Consider the following 21,160-nt stretch of genomic DNA (forward strand, 5'->3'; position numbering starts at 1 on the left):
TTTGGTTCAGTGTTCTTGAACATACTCAGTACTGTCAAGTGAAGCCTGATTTGATCTTTATCCACTGCTGGCAGCTCTTTTCTGAAAAATTTCTCTAATCAGGGTGTTGGTAAAGACTGAGGTGAAGAAGGCACAGAGTACTTCTGTTTTATCTGTGCCCACACTGTTGCAAAATCTGCCTTTTAGCAAAGGTCCCTCGTTTTCTTTGTTCAGCAGGTGAAGCTCCTTTAACATCCTTTGTAATTCTCAACTCCAGCTGAGCTTTGGTTTTCCTGATAGCATCCCAAAATGCCCAGCTGATGTTTCTAGATTGTTTGCAATCTGTCCCTTCTCCACCATTCTTTGTGAAGCCTTTTTGCATTCAAGCTCTGTCATCAGTTCACTGTTTAGCCAAGCTGGTCTGCTGATATTTCTGCATATTTTCCTAAGTGTTGTGATTGAATGGTCCTGTGCTTGTAATATTATTATAGTATAATATAATTTATGTTATTATAATTAATAACAGCTTGCCTGAGTTCCTTTGCCTTTTAAGATTTTCTCACAGGGAATTTAATGGCTGCTTATCAAGACTTATTCTAGGAAGAATACTTAGTTACTTTTATAGCAACTTTGTCACCAGACCTGAGTAGCAAATCTTGGGATGGAGAAATATGAAGAGTCACTCTAGTTCCTCCCAACAAGCTGAAAGACATTTTAGCCAATACAGCAAAAGCAGCAAGATGGAAAAATACTCTTCAACAAATGTTTTTTTGCTGTGTTTTTGTTATGGATATAATTATCTGTGAAACTCCAGAAGGTCTAAGGAAGAGTCTTCACTTAATTTTGATATCGTCAAGAAAATTAGATTAATAATCATACATCCATTGCTGGAGGTGGAATTTTTGAGTACGATGAGTGTTTTGATATAGTGTTTTTTCTTTTACAAATATATTTAAAAATCTAGAGAAGTTCACCAATAAGATTTTATTGTTAAACTTTTGAACTCTAAATGAAAATGAATTGCTATTTTTTTTTTTTTGTAAATTTATGGCTATAACATAAGAAATATGCCTTTCGATTTACTTTAAAAGCCGTTACTGCTCTGTTAGAAACATTTGTATAGTATTTCTGCCTAGATACAGTTTGTCCCATTCTTCTACCCAGGTAGATCAAGCTCTAGTTGATATCTTGCTGCTTGGTGTTTGAGAATGGAATTACTGATGCTCTCTTCCTGTAGCTCTAAATTAAAAATTTGGATAACTGAGTAGTTGTTGTCAAGTTCTAAAACATCTATTAAATCCATAACAAGGAAAACAGGCTGTGATCTCCTCCCACCCTTTGAGCACTGAGTGTTTGTGTTGTCTTTTGAGATGCTTATTCCCACTACTGAAGTCAGATAGCTATATATTTAACTATTTTTTACCTCTGTTGAAGTTGAAATGAATGAATAAAAATGTTGACCTTAGTATAATAGAATTTTGATCTATTCTTTTCTCTTCTTGGAAGAGACTTCAGGACTCTGTTCTGCTTTTTATCAGCTTTTGAATATTGTCCATATCCTTAACATTTTTTTCCTTGTTTATGCTATTTTAGTCTTTTCCAAAAAGGACATATTTCCAGAAAATAAATACAAGTGCTCCTGCACCATATTAGCTTTTCACACTAAGGCCTGAGTTCTGGAGGAAGAGCTCTTGCTGATGTCATTTAGGTTTTTGGTAAGCAGAGGATATTATATTGTTTATAATCTAAAAAATGTTTTTATATTGTTTATAATCTCAGTCAGAACAAAATAGACAAGGTGTGCTATAAGTTTCTTTAAATTAGTTACTTCTACATAAGAAAAGATAGTTTGATAAGGAAAATTAGATAGAAAAGGGTGAGGTTGGGACTCAGATGATGTAAGACACAAAGGCTTGAAGGGGGCACAAGATCTGTGAGTATTTTTTGGTAGGAGAAACTGGTGACAAAAGATCAGATTTGTCCGGTACCTGGGTAACAGGTAGAGTTTTTACATTGCACTTTTTTTTTAACTCTTTAGAAGCACTGGTGCAAATAATGCATTTTTAATATATGATTAATTTTATCTATATGTAGACATTTGTTTTCCTCTAGCTATGAAACAGGTGAGCTGAATCCTGCTTGACCACTGCTTTAGTGTCGGTTAAAGCTGAAGAAAGTAAGCCACTCCTCTCAGTTGGTCTAAAATAGTTGCGAATTTTCATACTGATGGTCATGTTTGGACTTGATTGGACCCATTCACTGGAGGATTGCCATGGTGCTACTGACTCCAGGCATATGTGTTTAAACATTCTGTTGGACAGTGGAAGGTGGTTGTTTCTAAAGTGTTGGGGTTTTTCTTCCATTTAAAAGTACACTGATGAATTTCCTTGGGTTATTTCTGTCATAGAAAAATATAGAATTTGGTTTTCTAGTTGAATTTTCTTTCAACTCATACCTTTTTAGGAAAGAAAGGTTGCATGTGACTCTGAAAAGCATCATATTACTAGCTTTAAAAAAAAACACTATTTTACAACCTCTGTCATAGTGGCAACTGATGACTATATGACTGGATTTGGTAAGAGTTCTCCTTTGATGCAGTTTAGACTTATGCATGTGATACTGAAGCACTTTATCCTAGAGTACCTCTTATCAGTAGCCTGTGATCTGAATGGAACATCACAGAAGCCTTTTTAGCAAGAGCACTGACTAGAAGGGGTAAGGTCTTTCCAATTGCCTTAGACAAACGGTATTGCTTTGTTTAATGTATCAAGTTAATTCTTGAATTCAACTAGTCTTTTTCTTCTCTTTTGGAATTAAAAAGAACAAAAGTTATTTTGCTGCTATAAAAATCATCATAAGAGATGCCATGTAATTACATATTAAAAAAAAACTTTTGTGGTTCTTCTGGCTGTTAGGAGCTGCAAAGTGGATAACAGCTTCCAACCTAATTTTATTTGTATAAATTTTTTAGTGTAATATCAGATATTTTAAAGTTCATTCAAGTTCAAATGATCTTCTGAGCAATATGAATGTATGAAAGAGTAATATCAGAGCAATCTGTAATAGGGTGTCATATTTGTAAAATAAACAAAACCCCAAACACCCCAGGTGCTTTTTTACCACATTTTCCTTTCATCATCATGCTTTTAGTTAATCTTTTTGAACCTCACTAGAAACGCTTCTAATAACCAAATTCAGCATCTTATATATATCTATATGAATATACATACACACAAATATATATGACTAATGGCACAACACTAATATGACACAACACATGTTATGTTCTAGTGTGAAATGGCATAAGGTGTGGCAGGGCATTTCAGTACTAACTCACACACATTGAATCAGCATTTTATGTCTTGGCCTGTTGATGAAAATTCTAGTTGCAGTATAAATAAACTTACCCTTCCTCCAGTTAGTACTCTGTATATCTGATAGGAGACTGGAACTCTTTCCTGGAAAAGAAGGAATATGGGGAGAAGATGTGATTAACTTTATTTCTACTAGCAAATATCTTTAGTTGGCATTGGGTAATAGAGTCAAAAAAATAAACATAGAAAATATTTTTGTGAAAGGTTTGTTTCTTCCCATTGAAAATCTATGAATCTATAATTGAGTTACATGCAGAGCAAAGCATTTAAATTAAGGGCATACTTATGTTAATTAACTGTGCTAGTGCCCATTACTAGTTGTATAATAATATTTTTTCTTTCAGCATTTATATGGGTATATATATTAAATGTGTGGAAATGATAAATTTATTGCTTATTTACAAGTAAGCTCAACAGATGTGTAGACAGAAATAACTGAACCTGGTTTTCGTTGGGAATTTTAATCAATCCCTTCACCTGCTCATTTTTCTTGAAGTTCTAGGTTTAGTTCTCATTTAATTTAATACTTCTCTCATTTAAGGATATGATTTTGGAAAATATAAGTTTAGGACTGAGGAAAACAGATCAGTCTGGCAAGAATCATCAGGAGACTTGGCTGCAGTTCCTGTATGCATCTCTGAAACAGAACTCTTCTTCAACATTTCTCTCCCTTTACCTCTTGACAACTTGCAGTGGATTTTTTTTCCCTCCCTCTGAACTTTTTATTCTTTTGTGGTTAGATTGAGATGTGGGGGTTGGAAAAGTGGTACAATAGATTTTTTTTTTTTTGAAACTTTCATTTCCAGGATCTGGATGGATCTTGACCTGTCTACAGAGAGACTGGACATGGTGATTTTTCCTTTGGCCAAGTGTGTACACTGTGCTTAAATTTCTTCAAAGCATAAGTTTTTCTGTTTAATGAAACCTGAAAATCTAATGTGAATTGTATAATCTTTAGTCTGTAAAAGTTGAAGTTGAGAATTGTGTGGAAATATTTTGTTTTCTTCCTATTTAAAAATACCCAATAACAATCCCCCCTCCAAAGTTTCATGTTAATGTCAGATTTTTCAAGTTATTTAGAAGAGTCTTTTTCAGCCATAATAAGCCAAAGCAGTAAGGTCTCTGGCCGAGTTCCCTCCATGTATTTTAAGTGGAAACAATACAAACTATTTTTCCTGACCTATTTCCTATTCTTATCTAGTTCTGCCCAATTATTTTGTATTTTATATGAATGTAGACGTGCAAAGTTTAATTTGATGAAGGTTCTCCCAACTGGAATTCTAAAATTTATCTTCAGAATTTAATGTGTACAGAATACATCTCTATTTGCATTTGCAAGGTATCCTTCTAGGGCAAGTTGGCAGAGGAATATGAAGGAAGCCAGTAAGGATGGAGGAAGCTGAAAACTGAGTCATGTCACTCTTGGATATATGACCTGGAATAGCGAAACCATTGCTTTGGGGTTTTGACAGAACTGTCATTTGCAGCATCATTAGTGTACTAATGTACATAAATGTATAAAAAATTCTACTGTAGGTGCCAATGACAGCTCAGGATGCTGCATTTCTGCTTTGATGTGAACTGCAAACCTCATTTAGGAAAAAAAAACAGTTTTTGGGAAGAGATGTGTTATTATATAGGAGAGCTGAGTGGTTCTTGTAATGCTTTATTTTCTTTGCCCAAGACAAAGCAATGGTAAAACATACAAACTATTTTGTTTAGGTGATGGAAAAAAATTGTTACGCTTTTAACTCGAGGAGCTTATTCTCTTTTTCACAAAATCTTAATTAAAGTAGTCAGACACATGTGCTGAAGAAAGAGATTAATGGAGTGTGCCTTTATAGCTAATAGGGAAGTTCATATGGTCTAATTACTATCTATTTAAATAAAACTGAAAGAAGATTGGGATTTTGAAGTTCTTTCACAAAGCACAAAAGACTCAGATCTAATGGGTATTAAACAGGAATGCATGTTTGAGTGAAGAATTTTGTTTACACTTAACAGTTTGAAGAAAACTATAAATACAGGTTTAAAGAAAGTACTTTTCTTTGAACTTCTAAGGGGTCATTTGTTATGTATTGCAGCTCAGAGTATTGCTAAATGCTGAATTCATTACCTTATAATTTCTTTTGTAGCAAACTATTGTGTTGGACAATATGTCTACGCTGCTGTTTGATTTAAAAGATCAAAGCTGTTGTCTCTGATGAGCAGTGAAGGCTGCCTATGTTCAGCACTAATAGGTGTACTCAAGTGTTGCCAAGATTAATGTGGAGATGACCTTGTGCCTATTTTCAGAATCGCAGGGGGGCGAATTCTGTCAACAGTGAAGATGCATTTGATAAAAGGCCGAAGCAATGGGGATCCTTTCTGTCAGGCAGTAGAGGAAGCTGTAGAAGACTTGGATTTGAAGATTAAAAATATTATCGATTCACAACAGGAAACCTTGAATGCTAGCACTACTGGAGTCAGTCCAGCACGGGTAATGGGACTTCTTTTGTTCTTTTGACTGTTTAGTGTTATAAGAAAGCAAAAATCTTTTGCCTGTTTTGTTTATTTTACATTTTTAAAAGACTATCTATAGAGTATAATCTTTTTCCTAACTGAATTAAAGTAGTAATTTCCTCTACAATGTGATTTTACACTTGCTGAAAGACTTATACTTGAGGATTATACTGTGAATATCAAATAACTGATTTACATAAACTAAATTTCTTACCTTAAAATGGCAAATAAAATACTCTTCAAAGCTTAATTTGGTTGCGCAGTAATTATAAATGTAGATACTTAGTGTCAGATTTGCCATTAATTTCAAAGCAGTAAATCTAACAAATTTCCAAACAAAAGAACCTCATGAAAGTAGAATTAAGGTTTGGAACATGTATCAGTAATTTTTTATTAAAATACGCAGGTTTTAATTAGTCCAGCATCAAGTATTTCAAAGGGTAACGCCTTCAAAGTAAGGTTGAATATATCAGAAATCTAAAGCATGGTAAAATGTGGAGTGGGAAGGGAATTAAAGCCCTAAACAAACATGTGTAAGATTTTCTCTTTTAACACTATTGAAAGTATTAATTGAAGGAATCAAGATATTTAAAGTTCTCTAAATTAGGTGTTGAGGGCATAATCCAAGACTTCTATTTGTGGTGCATGTACTGTGAATCTATTCTGGTTTATATTATCTTTTTGTGATGAAAAAATCAACCAACTATTTATTTTATTTTATATCATTGATGTATAAGATATCTAATTGTCCTGACACTAATGTATTTTATTTTCCTAGCGAATTTAAAAAATATATAGACACCTTCAATGTGTTTAGAATTGTTAGGATGCTTTTTGTGAAGTCATTGGATTTATGCCATGGTAGTAAAAGATTTTTAACAAATTAACCTTCAGTATCCTTTTTCTTTAAGACTGCTAAAACCAGTCAGACCCTATTGGCTAGTTAAGCTGGTCTAAATCTGTGTGTCAACAGAGTATGTTGGATATATATTTCATCCTCATTTTCCTGTTTGCTATGAATGATGTATTTCCCTGTTTCCTTTTCATATCCTTCTATTTGTTTCTCTTTCCCATCTGAGAAAATTATAACTGCCATCAGTTCTGTCTTTATTTAGCTACTTATGTTACCAATAAAACTTAAAAAATTTATGTAGATCATTATAATGACCAGGTAAAAGCTTTTTACTAAAACTTTATTCTTTAGAGAAATTCACCATTTCTTTTCCAAAATTATATTTATTTCTTACTGTTCTCCAGAAGTTCGTAGTCTGACTCTGTAGAAATGTTTAATATCATCCTTGTTGAGGTGAAGATGGTTGTATCCTGATGTGGGGAGGACCTGCAGTGGAGAAGGTCATGAAGGGCTGTATCCCATGGGAGGTGTTCCACACAGAGAAGACAAAGAGCATAAGGAAGAACTGGCTGCAATCCTCATTCCCCATCCCCCCGTGCCATTTGAGGGAAGGAGGTAGAAAAGTTGAGAGTAGTTGAGTCCAGGAAGAAGGAAGGGATCCCATTATGAGTAAATGTCAATAAATTAGATTAATTTCATGAAGTCAAATTTGTTTTGCCTGTGATTTGTAAGTGAACAATCTGTCCTCATCTTACTCCCATGAGCTTTTTTCAAGATTTTTTCACTTCCTGCTCTGTTTAGGAGGAAGAATAGAACAGTTTGGCAAGCACCTGGCAGCTAACCAGGGTCAACCAGCACAGTCCTTTGTGGGCCTGAGGAATTAGAGATAAGGACAGTAGTTGAGAGAGGTAATGGGTAAAATGTGGACTGAACATTGGTAGAGAACAGGCAAAGTATGGGGAAACTTTTTTTTTTGTACTTGTGAAGAGATGAGGGTTAGAATGTGTGTAAATTGTGTGCCTTTATCAGTGCTGTGTTTACTATTTTGATGTGGGGATTTCTTTTTGTTGATATAAGTGAAATCTGTGGAGATTGTGATGAATTTCTATTTTAACAATTACCCTTAAGCATAGAATTCGGAGAGCTGAGGAGTAGAAAAGGGAGCTTAGACAAATGTTAACATAGTGATATCAAATGACATATTTTAGTGGAATTTGGTGTGGAAGAACATTTTACTAAACATATGGAAGGGTAGATTTCATTTTGTAATGAAAAGAGGATCAAAATTTAAAAAGTCCAAAAAAAAGTTTTCCAAATTAATTCAAGCTCTATTACAAATTAGAGCATCTGTATTGTTCTATTAAGATCTCAGGACGGCAAAGATTAATGCTTTATTCTGATTCTTACATAGAGCTTGGGGGTTTTGTTTTGATTTCACTTAGTAAGAAAACCCCTTGATACTATAATTTTTCTGAAAAAATATCTATATTGAGTTTAAATTTTGGGTTGATAGGATGTTAGGCTTTTTTTCCTATGCAAGAGATTAAATAGTTTCTTTGAGTGCAAATTTAAAATAGGATCTTTAAGTATAGAGGTGAAAATTCTGCCTCCACTGGCTCAAGGCTGCTTCCTCATAAAATGTACCTAAAAAGTGTAACTTCATTAGAAAAATATTTGCATTTCTCCTGGCAGTGGCAGTTTTCTTCCACCATTGCTCAGTTTTCCTGCAAATACCTGGTTTAGAATAATCTAGAGCTCCAGGAGAAGTTACTACTTTATGCAGCAGGAAGCACTATTTTGTGTTGAAGCCTGCATGAGTGATTAATAGGTATTATGATTTATGTCTTCCTAAGAAAATTACTACTGTAGATGGATTCTGGCTGGAACTATTTTGTTTAAAAAAAAATTGATTTATTATTAGGCTTATTTATAAGCATGGGTTTCTTTTTGTCGTACTGAGATCTTTTTGTTGTCTTAGAGTTATTATTTTGCCTTGGACTTTTGTCCATGGTTAATACATAGAATAAGCCTCTGGTGTTGTAGTATTTGAGATTTCTGAAAGTTATTTCTAAAGATTTTTTTTTTGTGTGTCATCAGTCAACATGGTGCCAAGTTTTTACTTCTTTCAATAAGACAAATTCACGATGGCACACATGACTTTTAATAAAAATCTATGTTATGGTGATGTAACTGAAGAGGTTCAGAATAAATTTTGAGGAAATTAAATGGTACTGAAATAGGCCAGTTCTGTAAAGCCAAATAACAACCATTTCTGTAATTGCTATTTCTAGCTATTGATTATAACTTATAGTAGCTGACTGACACGTGTTGCTATGGTTTCTTGAAAGCTACATGCACTAATTGGTGTAATCAAATAGAGAGAAAAATAGAATTTGATCTTTTCAAGACTGTGTTTAAAAACAGTTAACTGATTAGATAAATGCAGTTCATTGCTTGTCTTGCCCTTCAGAATAAAGTCAGGGTATTCAGTGTTTCTGTGTATTAGTGAATAGGAGAACCTATAGTTTTTAAATAACTACCACTGTGTATTAAGCCCTAAATTTCTCTGTGGAATTCCTAATACCTTTGAAGAAAAATATAGCAACTTTCAAGATTTTTTAAGTCCCACAGTGGCTATGGATTTCTCCATCTTTACTGCTTACTGTTACTGAGCACTTCCAGATGTGGATTGGTTTTTTTCTTTAAGGAATTCTTTATTCTTGTGGAAAATCATGGGCAATTCACCCAAACAACAGGAAATGGTGCCACATACATCTGTTGTCATATCTTGATGGAAATCTCACTTTTAACCAACTGCTTTAGCAGATTGGTAGTCAGAGTTGTTGGACTTCACAGAATGTGTTTGTGTAGCAGAAAACAGAAAGTTCATTTCTGCTGCACAGTTTCAGCATAGATTTATATATTTTTCCCTGTGACTTGCTCATCAGTGTATACACATAGCTGTCACTCATCTAAACTCCACTAACTACTTGGGATGAGAAAAATATTCCCATGGAGAAATTCTGCATAAATTCCCCTTACTTGTGCTGATGTGGATTGATTTTGGAGGCGACCTATTGGTCTGGCTTGCTGGACTTTGCTGTTTTATCTTCCTTTTTTTATTTACCTTCAGCCAAAATTGCATTCCATAAATCATGGCACTGCATATTGTGGCAGAGATACTGTAAAGGTCTTGCTAGTTCTTCTGGATGAAGAAGCTGTCAGTCCTCCTACCCAGAACAAAGCAGATCTGTTGTGTGACAATGAAAGCTTAAATTTGTGTGGCATCACCTCTGTTTTGACACTCTTCAGGTGAGTATTAGGAGGTTGCTTTTGTTGTGTTACTTTGTGCTTTTTTTTTTCTTGTTTTTTTTTAAAGGATCTGAGTCGAACAAAGCACTGATGTTACACAAAGCAAATAACCAATGTGCAGTCTGCTGTGAGATTAGGTGTAAAACGATAGCAATTTTAGAGCAGTTTTGAGTTTTCAAAAGTTTTCTAAGTCTTCATTTGCAATTTCTGCGTTTTCAAGATACTTTTATAACATGAATTTTTTGATATAGTACATTTCTGGGCTGGACAAACTCTATGAAGGACACTCAAAAACCCATTTCTGTGGGCACTGACAAGGAAACTCATCTATCCGTGCACTGAAGAAGCAGTGATGATTTATTTAGTCACTGTTCCTGAGGAATCATCAGTTGTTGAAAAAAACAGGATGCTGAGAATTTGGTTACAAAGAGTATTGGTTACAAAGAATTATGGTTACAAAGAGGATTCATGAATGATAGGGGAGACAGTAACATGATGAAGCTATTTTCAAGCTTCATATTTTGGCAATTAAAACAGGAGAACCAATGCAAGGCTGGCAGAAATTTTGCACCAGAGATAACTAGAAATAAATACAATAAAAAACAAGTTAAACAAACCAAATTTTATTTATGAAAAATTGGATAAAATGAGCTACATAAATAATGAATTATTGTTGAAGAACCTGTCCTCATTGATCTGCCATGACCTTAAACAGAGTAGTAATTACTTTAAAATGAACAGGTTAGTTCTTATTTCAAGACCAAAAAATTCCCCTTTATATGCATCATTAATTATTTTCATTATAGGCATAAAATCTTTTCATTGATGTATGTACCTACTTAGATAATGATATGTAAGATAGTGGAAACATTTTGTGTGAAATATGTGGAAAGCTATATTGAATGTCAACCAAATGCTATTCAGGAGGGTGTAAGTAGAATGGTGGCTTAGAAGATCCTCACTAGCATTACAAATATTGATAATACTGTGTCTGCAGAGCTACAATATTGGAAACGCACTGCGAAATGAGTACCAGAAACTGGAACTGTAGGTTTGGTTTCTCTGTGCTCTCTTCAGTTGTCACAGTACATGTGGTTCCTTAGGAAGGTAGAAAATAAGGTAAAGCTTGGAGGGTAAAGCTCTTTGCCTTTCTGTTTCTGAGGAACTTGGTATGGCAACAGTTATTATTAATGAATTGATTTTACATGTTCTAAATACTTACCTCTTTTTAGATCTCCAGCACGATCCAATGGCTCTTCTCCAAAACCTCTCAGACAACGTATTCTGAAATCTATGGATGAAAAAGTAATTAAGGTACTCTGTAGGAATTGCTATGCAATTATAGAGGCATTGTAATAATAGTGATAAAAGTAAGTGTTATATTTCAGCCAGGTATTTGAGATTTTCATCCCATAGTCAAAGAAATGTAATTGTGTTTTACCTGTAGTAATTGGCCAAGCTAGAGCAGTATTGTAATATGAATAGAAATATCTAAAACTGCAGAAAAGAGAGCCTTTAAATTTCAAAGTACTTCCTAATGAAAATTTCTTAGTGATGGTGTACTCACTCTCTTCATTTACCTGTGTATTTCAGGACCATAGAAATAAACCAAGGTATATGAAAGCAGAGATAAAACTTGAAGGCAAGCACATGATTTTAGTTCTGATAAAACAGACATTGAAAAAGTGCCTTTTTTTCTTTGATGCTTTTGATTTGTACCAATCTGAGGACATTTCTATAACATTTCTTTGTGAACAGTAAAATAAAGATGTTAATGTTTGCTTTTTGTAGATGAAATGGAAATTTACTAAGAGCACATTGATATTATGAGGGGCTCTATTCAAAAGAACCATGTTTCTGAAAGTTGTTGTCTTTCAGGGTACTGCATTTTACATAGTATTTCCTTAAAATTGAAAAACTTGAACATTGATGGAGGCAGAGCTTGCCTTCTGCAGTATTTAAACAGAAAGCTAAATAAAAGTAGTGGCATAATATTTTTTACAGCTTTAGTCCTGACAATATGTAAAAACACAAATCTAATTAGTGTGATAGGAAGAGGTGTTCTAAGCCATCAGAACTGGTTCTAGAACAGCATGATGGAGAATAGTTTTCACTGGACATTAGATAAACTTGAACACATAATGCATGTCTAAGAAGTAGAAAGACATCAAAATGAAAAGCACTGTTATTATTTTCAGCATGAATTTTAAATATGCTCCAACTTCATTCTGAGTCCTTTTATGTGGATTGGGTCAATGACGAGCATTTTGGATACATGCACTAATTAGGGTGAAATTTAGTTTAAAACTCATAGGCAAATTATGAAAAATTGATATAGGATCTTCATTTTATGTAAACATCATATTTAAATTGCGGCTTTACTCATCAAATAGCAAAAATGTGTCATAATGTCTACGTAAAATGTTTAAATATATCATTCTCTTAATGAAACTTTTATAATTGGATGCATGAATGGTTGTGTTCAGGATCAAAGTGCAAAAATTATCTAAAAGTAGTTACCTGCCACAATTGAGACATTTGCTAGTTTGACATGTTTTTGACAGAAACAAGCAAAAATATGAGTCAAGTAAAATTATTGTTGCCAAACAAGTAATGACTTTTATAACTAAGACTCAGTTTTGTCATTCATTTTTGATTTCTGCCCTCTTACATAAAATCCTACTTTTTTCTTAAAATGTTGATCTTTCATTTTATTTTCAGGTTTTTTTTCTCTCTACGTCTCTAAAAATTTCTACAGTTTCTTTTGCATGTTTCTACTTCTCCATATTCTTTTAAGTCTATCTTTTTCTTCTTTTCTCTTTCTGTACCTTCTTTCTGGCTGCATACATCTACAAGCAAAACTTCATCTATCAAGAGTTCACAGATTAGAGTGACCTAAGTGTCCCTTTTGTCAAAACTGGCACCTTCTATTAATTCTGCACTATCCTGTGGATACCCAGCTCTTGATCTTGAGGTGGCAGGTCTGTCTTTTCTGATGTATTACTATAACACTGAAGGAGGCATTGTACATGTTATATTTTCACTACATGGCATTTCTGGAATATTTTTCTTTATCTCTATGTCTACTCAAGTGTAATTTACTAGGCGTTCACTTTTAGTTTTTGATGTGCTGCTGTATGTTTTTCTTGGACTTGATAGTTGCAACTTTAGCCTACATTCCTTTACTGAGATTACTGTTCTGATTGTTATCAAAGTGATTGGACACTAGATGCCATCCTAGTGTTTGTATCAGTCTGTTCCTTTAAATTGTGGTATATATAAACTACTTGTTTTAGCCTGTCTGAATCCATTGATTATTTGATTTGCTGCTTTGCTCTGCCCTTGCTTATATTCAGCCTGCAGTACCAGTCTTTGTTGTTCATTTGTCAATTTTCACCTGAACCCTTTTAGCTTTTACACTGTTTCTTATGGCTGAAGGGATTTCCTATAGATATCTGCAGAACTCGTTATACTCCTTTCAAACCTGTAAATCAACCTCTTCTCAAATCTTAGTAGTGCTTTTTGTTGAGATGAATGCCCATTACAGTGACTAATTTCAGTTCCTTTCGCTGTGAATCCATATATTTCTTGTCTAGGATTGTAATGTCTCTTGGTAGAAATAAATTTTTTTCTGTCCTTACTGTACAGCATGTAGCACAAAGAATTCCTTGTCCATAGCTATAGATGTCAAGTGGTGTGGTAATATTTACCACCCTCTTACACTGAGTCAACCTCCATTATTATTCCATGCAAACATCTTGAAATATGTACAGGTTGCTTGTAAACTTTAGTTACAAATTTTGTTATGCATAGTGCACTCATGTTAGCAATTGATTCAGGAGATACCAGATATTTTGTTTTTTGAATAAGGGAGTAGCAATATTATGTTTCTTCTCAATATCTGTGCTCCTTCAGAGAAGTTTCTTTAGCCATATGTGTGATGGTAATGTTAGTTCCAAAAGACTACCCTAAATACCTTTTTACCATGCTGCCTCTGACAGGTGTTAGGTGGTTAATCTACAGCATAAGTTAAGGATATCTCATTAGGACTTATCCCATAAAAGTTGCCTTTTCCATGGTATTTGAGAAGGGAAGAAAAACATAGTAGTAGTGCTTAGTTTGGTTGTATGCTAAGTCTCTATTTCTAAATGAAGAAATTTAGTACAATTTAGAAAGAAAAAAGAGAGACACCTTAACTAAAAATAAAATTAAAAAAAATAAGCGAGAGATAAAATGTTGTTGTGCCCACTTTCCTTAAGCGGAACTGATTTCTCAACTTCTGTGGAATTACACGGAGGAGTGCAGATTGATAATATTTAGACGTAGGGCATGTCATCAGTATGTGTTTTAGTATCTAAAAAGAAGGACAGTGGATAAAATAAACATGTAGCTGTGAACTGGAATTGCTGTTCAGAAATAAAATAAATCTTGTGGATATTTCCATTGTGCCAATACAAATTTCTGGCAGTGGTGAATGACAGGGAAATATTTTTTCTTTTTCAACCCTCATTAAATACTGGAAGTAACACAGAAATATCACCTAACTATATTGGCATTTGTTGGAAAGCAAAGTTGTTGCTCTTATTGCTTGGTGAGAAAGAAGTCTAGGGAAATAGCATGTTGCATTGATTCATTTCCTCTAGCAGAAGTAGGTAAGAACAAGAATATGAAACTTGGTTTTTCCTTTGGGAAGAACCCTTTCCTTTGGGTCTCTAGTTTATCTATTGTTTAAGTGAAATGTCTTCTGGTGAGTGGTATTTTGTAGGAGTCTTTAATTCAGAAAGGTCTGTGGAACATGTATTAAATTATGTCTCTTGTCAGCTGTCCTTATGTCTCTTGTCTACTTTATTGAAGTACATAAGAAGGTTCAGTGGACAGGAGAGAGTTGTTTAATCTGATAAGGGTTCATCCATCCTTATATCTGCTTTTTTGAGACATATTTATATTTATGTGAAATGAATAGAAGCCCTGTTGTTGACTAGTTGTTTTGTAGATGTCAATGGGTTATTAAAGCTTTGCTTAGTGGTGTGAGAGGGGAATGAACAGGCTGTTACAGTAACCTGCTTTGTTTAGGCTGAGGAGCAACTTAGGACAAAAATGTTGCATAATAAGATTTTCATCTTTGTTCTGCACTGCAAAATATTGAGATTTTCAAGTTGTAGGTGAAATCCTGTTCCTGAACTAATGTGACTGAATGGAACTGAGAACTTCAGAACTGAGAATTGAAGAATCAAATTTATTAGGCTGTAAGCATGCAATATATCAGAGTGTAAGAGATCTTTTTTTTGTAAAGTTAAGATTATTTTGGCCTTTTGATATATTGTTTTAGAAATCCTGCTGCATTGTTAGCAGACTTACCCTGAAACAGCTGCAAGGACTTTCAGTAGTTTGGTGTGGTTTTTTTCTTAATGTATCCGGAGACAACCTTTCCTATATGAGGCACTATTTCCCTCCAGCTGGGAACATAGCTGCAGATCTAGTTTTAAGAAGAATTTGTGGCTTAAGGACTCTAACAAATCTTGGCATGCTTGAAGTTCATTGTAATTTTACTTTGTATAGAAATCCTTCCAAGAAAAAAGCTCCACAAAGCAAAAATCCTGGTCTGCCTTTCTCATGTGACTTTTTCATGTCTCTATAAAATGACTTAATATCTAGCTTCATGCACTGCTGTTATTTTTCATAGCTTAGTTCTCTAAATGCTGTTACTTGAGAGAATTGTTTTGCCTATTTGTGATTCCAGTACAAATAAACTGTGACTTGGAAAACTATCAACAGGAAGTTATCAAGAGTTTTCTTGTATGCCCGCTGTAACTGTGAACAGAAGAGCCATAGTAATAGAGAAAACAATCCTCTTCAGGTAGTGGCTTCATCTATTGTTGCAAGAAATAGTTATTTCCTAAGTGCAGTATAATTATGGAGAGCACCAAAGTTGATTAGTAGTTTAGTAGAGGAGAGAAGGTTATATGTTCAGCACAAAATCTGAGGAAAGACTTGGTGTCAGTTGATAAACCACATTTGTGTAGAAAATTACATTTTTATTTCTACATGACCTGTAAACTACTTTTAGTATCCATAGCTGTGAGTTTGGTTTGAAAGCCAATAATGAGGTGATTTGGGGTTTATGTTCTCAAAACAGTAGCAGGTTATTTTGGGATAGCAAAGGCTGGTACAATATCATGCTAAAAAAAAATAATTATTGTTTCAGTACAATAAAAGCTGTTAATACCTGAGATATTCAGGATATTTTTTTAATAACATGCCTTGGTTTGGCATGTTACTATTTTGTTACTCGTCCCTTTGTACTCCTGTCCCTTTTCCAACTTCCTCTTTCAACTTACCTTGAATATTTTTTTTCTCAAAGGACAAGGGTAAGGATGGAGAAAATAAATTTTCTTTCTCTTTTTCTCTTTCAACTAGTACTCTAATTGTTTGGCTAGAAAATAAAAACATGTGTTTGTTGTTACTGATGTAGGTTTTCAAATTCTATTATGCCATTCCAGTGCATAAAAACCAAATCTCAACATTCTTAGTGACTAAATATTGGCAGTACTGTATGCAGATGCTGGAAGGAGATCTGGAACAGATTATAATCTAACTTTTAGAAATAAATAGAGCATGCACCATTAATATTCCACATAAAAGTGACTGTTTTATATGGGCATCTTGAACAACTGAAACCTTTCTCTAGATACAGATGTCAAGGTGGGAGAATGTACTGCTTTATCTGCTTATTAGAACTTCTAATTCACCTACCTGTGCTGAAAGAGTTGTAAATTCTATCCTACTTTCTCCCAGCTGAAGAGTGGTAACAATGAACATTTTTTTCTGAAATGCAGCAGAACCTTTCTTTGTGTGGGGGTAAGAGCAACATCCAACTTGCTTGTGAAGAGAAGGAATAGTAAAGCTGAGTTCATTGTGTGCCATTTGTGTACAGCTACTCAATTAGCAAACTGATCTCCAAACATTTTTTCTCTCCCAGAGCTCTTGGTCATTGGAATGGTGCTCTTAAAGCAGTGAATTTTAGGCAATTTAATGTAAAAAAACTCTAAGGGCTTTTTTCTAAGAGCTTTTTCAAGCTGTTAACAGGCTTCATTGTGTGCTCCAAGTAAATTTTAGGTTCATGTTTCTTCTTAAAAACATTTCAGTGAAGCTCTACTTTCTAATTCAGTGCTAGACTTGTGCTCCCTTGTGCTGCCTTCAAGCTGTTAAATGTGCTTATTGTATTCCACCAATGTAATACAATTCTGTACAGAACTGTAGTGAATATATGTTGGTAGACTAGTTGAAAAGCTTGACTGCTTCAACAAGTTGTCTTACACCATATATACATCCTCTAGATTAGTTCTAGCATCCACAGTCTGATTTGGTAGAGCTTTGTGACCTGTTTGCAAATACCTCACTGATATGTAATGCAATAGGCATATTTCAATCTTTAGTGAAGTTGAAACACAGATGGGTTCATGTTGTGACTTTTTCAGTATTTGAGCTTGACTTCTGTCTGTTGACTCCACATATTCTATCCCTACAAACTGAATTAGTGAAGTGTCAAATTGGAGTGGTAAAAAGAAACACTGTTTATAAATAACCCATGCATTTATTGTTGGTTATAGAATGGTAACTGTCAGGCTTTCTAGCTCAAATTTTATGTTCTTCATGCTGTATTTATTTTAGATTAATCAACTTTGAAAAATTGACTTCTTTGCCTCTTGCAATATGAATGTGATAGAAAGCCATTCAAGTTATTGCAGAATTTTTGATGTGTGTCATTCACTAAACAATAATTGAGAATTGAGGAATTTGTAAAGGATTAAGATTATGTTTCTCAAAAACATATCAAATACCAGAAAATATCATCTTAATATTGTAATTGTACAATATGTTTTTCACTAAATTTAAGCTAGACAGCTGTTCTATCCTTCAAAACACTTTCTGAAAAGAATACAGTGGCATATACTGTCTACAGCTTCCTCACAAGGGGAAGAGGAGGTGCAGACTCTGCTCTCTTCTCTGAAGTGGCCAGGAATAGGACACAAAGGAATGGCATGAAGCTTTTTGAGGGGTTTAGGTTTGATATCAGGAAAAAGATGTTCACCAGAATGTTGATTGGGCACTGGAACAGATCCCCAGGGTAATGGTCGCACTACCAAGCCTGACAGAATTAAAGAAATGTTTGGACAATGCTCTCTGGCACATGGTGTCATTCTTGGGGTGTCCTGTGCAGGGCCAGGAGTTGGACTTGATGGTCCTTGTGGGTCCCTTCCAACTCAGCATATTTTCTAATTCTACTTAGAGTCAGTGAGCTGAGGCGTAACCTTGAAGCATACAAACCTTGGTGAATATTTTAAAGTACAAAGTAAATTAACACTAGAAAGAGATTTGAGTTTTTGATAGTCAAGTTTGTTAGTTTGCCCTGTTAAATCTCCTTTCCTTTCCAGTCTGTTATCTGGCCCAGATATATTGCAGTTTTGGAGTGATAGACAATGGGGAAAACTTGGTCTTTTTGGCTCTTGAAGGAAATACTGAAGATTAAAGTAAAGCTATATATGTCCAGGCATATTGATCCAGAAAGAACAACTGTCTTTCTGTAAATGAGTGAGGTATTTTTTGCCAAATTCTCAGTGTATTCACTTGGCCAACAGCAGTGCCATGAAGAGATATCTAGGTTGCATCTTAGTGATAAGCTTGAGTCTGTTACCCTATATGTAGGAAAGCAGGATCTGATCAAAGTGGCATCAATGTGACTGAATTTTGTGGATGAAGTCCTCTGTGAAAAGAGGTTTCTGGGAACATTATTCTTTCCTTCTGTCTAAATCTGAGAATTTGAGTTAGAAAAAAATTATACCTCTAAGACTCAAATCTGATCTACAAGGTTTAGTCTTGCTTGTGCTAAGAAGAAAAGTAGACTTGCATAATGCAAACCTTGTAATCAGAGAAGTGTGTAAACCTCTTATTTGACAAATCACTCCTGCTATATATTTATGTACTAATATTTATTTTATAACAGTGCTTATTATGTGTTCTTTTCTCTGATGATTTTACTGAAGCACCTGTTCAGCTCAAATTGATTTAAATTCACCTGTGCAGTTAGGATAGAATTATAATCTAAAAATCCAGTTGTATTGTAGTTATCTGCTACATCTTTCAATGTAATTGGTATAATCCAGTGCACTTTCAAATGGAAGTGAGGGCAGAAATTATCTTGCAGTACCTATATTATCCACACTTAATTGTACAGAAAGTACACTTGACCCAAATTCTCAGCTAATGTGAAGCTGTAACTTAAGAATAAGCTGAGGAAATGTTACCTGTGACTTGAACTAAATGGGTATGTTTTGGCAAGTGAGGAGTCAGACACTGACATTCAGTGGTGAAATGGCTTTGTTTTGTGAATAAATGTAAAATCTGAAATATTGATATTCCCCTTCCATATAAAAACATAAATTGAGCTGCAGAAGTATGAAAATTGACTGTTGTAGCTGTGACACCCACTCAAAACAGTGGAGTCTATCAGAAGACAGGGGTAACTTAAGACAGGAAACTTTAATTTGAAGCCCTAGGATATAAAGTGAACCTTTCTGAAAGAGCTGAAAGCAATATTTTTTAATTATTTTAGTACTTTGAATAGAATAGTAAATGATTATTCTTGAAAGCCCTTATGATTTGTAAATGATTATCTAATTTTCTTTCTAATTTGAGAATTTTCTGGTATTTTACATAAAAATAATTGGAAAGCTCATTATGATGCAAGTCTTGCTGGTGTTGTCTTTCAATTTGTAAATAATAGAAGCTAATAGCAGATTGGTGTTTGCAGATGAAGCAATCTTCAATTAAATCCCAGTTTGCCTGTACGTATAAAAATGATTTGAGTGAAAAGAATGGTCAGCATTCCCATGCAATTCCAACCTGCAAACATCCTGCACCAAAGCAACATTTAAAAGCTGGAAAGCCCACAGGTAAGCTATGGTAAGATTGAATAAATAAATGTGATGGGTAATACTTTAAATGCTATCCAAAAAGCCTTTAGTATAACTCAAATGTTTTCAAGGAAAGGAACAAAAATATCTCATTGTTCTCAAAGTCTCATATGCCTGTTAAATCTTTTTGCAATAAAATTGTAATGCCAATGCTTTGAAAATATGTTTGAAAAGTGTGCTGATGCTGCCTTCAGTGATATATGTTGCATATATGACATATTTGTTCTTATTCTACAAAAGTAAGCCAAGTGCAATTTATATTTTTGCCATTAAAAAGGGGGAAAATTTGTTTTACTGCACTACAAACTATATATAATATATAAAATTTCTATGCCCTTTAACCCTCTCTTTCAATATCTTAAAGTTATAAATCCACTTCCCTAAATTAGTTCTTACATGTTTTTGAGCAATGTAATTTTAAATTGGCAATGCACTTATGAACACATAGCAAATTGAATAGCAATGACCAGCATAGCTTTGTTTTATTGGTAATACATTATTTTTGATTAAAAAAAAAATAACATGGCAGTCCTTATAGAAAAAGGATGTATGTTCCCAGGTAACTTTTTATTTCCTCACATATGTTTTTGATATTCTTACATGACAGAAGGTCCAAATTCATATCTTGATGTACCAGGGCTTGGAACTATTTCTGAAAGTGTTCACCAGACTAGAAGCTATACAGAAATGGGAAAGCTGAGTTGTCAGCCAAGGAACAAGAACTCTGAGAATGAACAGATGGATTTGAATAATGACAAAATAATCTGTGACAAGGAAAGTGAACCATCTTTGCAAAAAAATACTAAAAGACTTAAGACTTCAAACAGCTCTAAGAAGGAATTGGACAGCAAAATTGGTGGGAAAAGAAAACAGACCAAAACTGCAAGTAAGAATAAGTTGATTGCTGGTCAGTCAAAATTAACTCGCTTTTTTCAACTCTAAGTTTGTTTTCACATGCATGATATATTGATAGTTGTAAAATTTTGCAAAAAAAAAAAAAGGAAACTTATGAATTACTTCTTTCCATACATAAATAATTGAAAGTAGCTTGTATATTATAGTAGACAACTACTTACAAGTCTGGATTATGCTGAAGTATTTTATTTTTGAATAACAGTACATTGTTAATAATTACACTGTTATTTTGGTTAATAAATTATGTATCT

General features: G+C 34.0%; 1 protein-coding gene across 8 annotated transcripts in view; it reads left to right on the top strand.

The window, feature by feature from the left end:
* Positions 1-20,999, top strand: part of PARPBP (PARP1 binding protein) — a 38,178-nt gene extending 17,179 nt beyond the window's left edge. For 5 of the 8 annotated variants that reach the window (XM_085570295.1, XM_021536737.4, XM_085570298.1 and 2 more), the window contains 5 exons: positions 5,649-5,832; positions 9,842-10,020; positions 11,253-11,334; positions 19,832-19,973; positions 20,602-20,999. In XM_085570295.1, coding sequence (XP_085426421.1) covers positions 5,649-5,832; positions 9,842-10,020; positions 11,253-11,334; positions 19,832-19,973; positions 20,602-20,936 — 922 coding nt within the window. In that variant the 3' untranslated portion in view covers positions 20,937-20,999. The remainder of the gene's footprint in view (positions 1-5,648; positions 5,833-9,841; positions 10,021-11,252; positions 11,335-19,831; positions 19,974-20,601) is intronic. The other 3 variants (XM_085570301.1, XM_085570296.1, XM_085570297.1) reach the window with 1 other exon arrangement.
* Positions 21,000-21,160: the final 161 nt, after the last annotated feature.

The sequence above is a fragment of the Lonchura striata genome, chromosome 1A (genome assembly GCF_050655825.1).
Source record: "Lonchura striata isolate lonStrDom1 chromosome 1A, ASM5065582v1, whole genome shotgun sequence".
NCBI classification, from domain to species: Eukaryota; Metazoa; Chordata; class Aves; order Passeriformes; family Estrildidae; genus Lonchura; species Lonchura striata.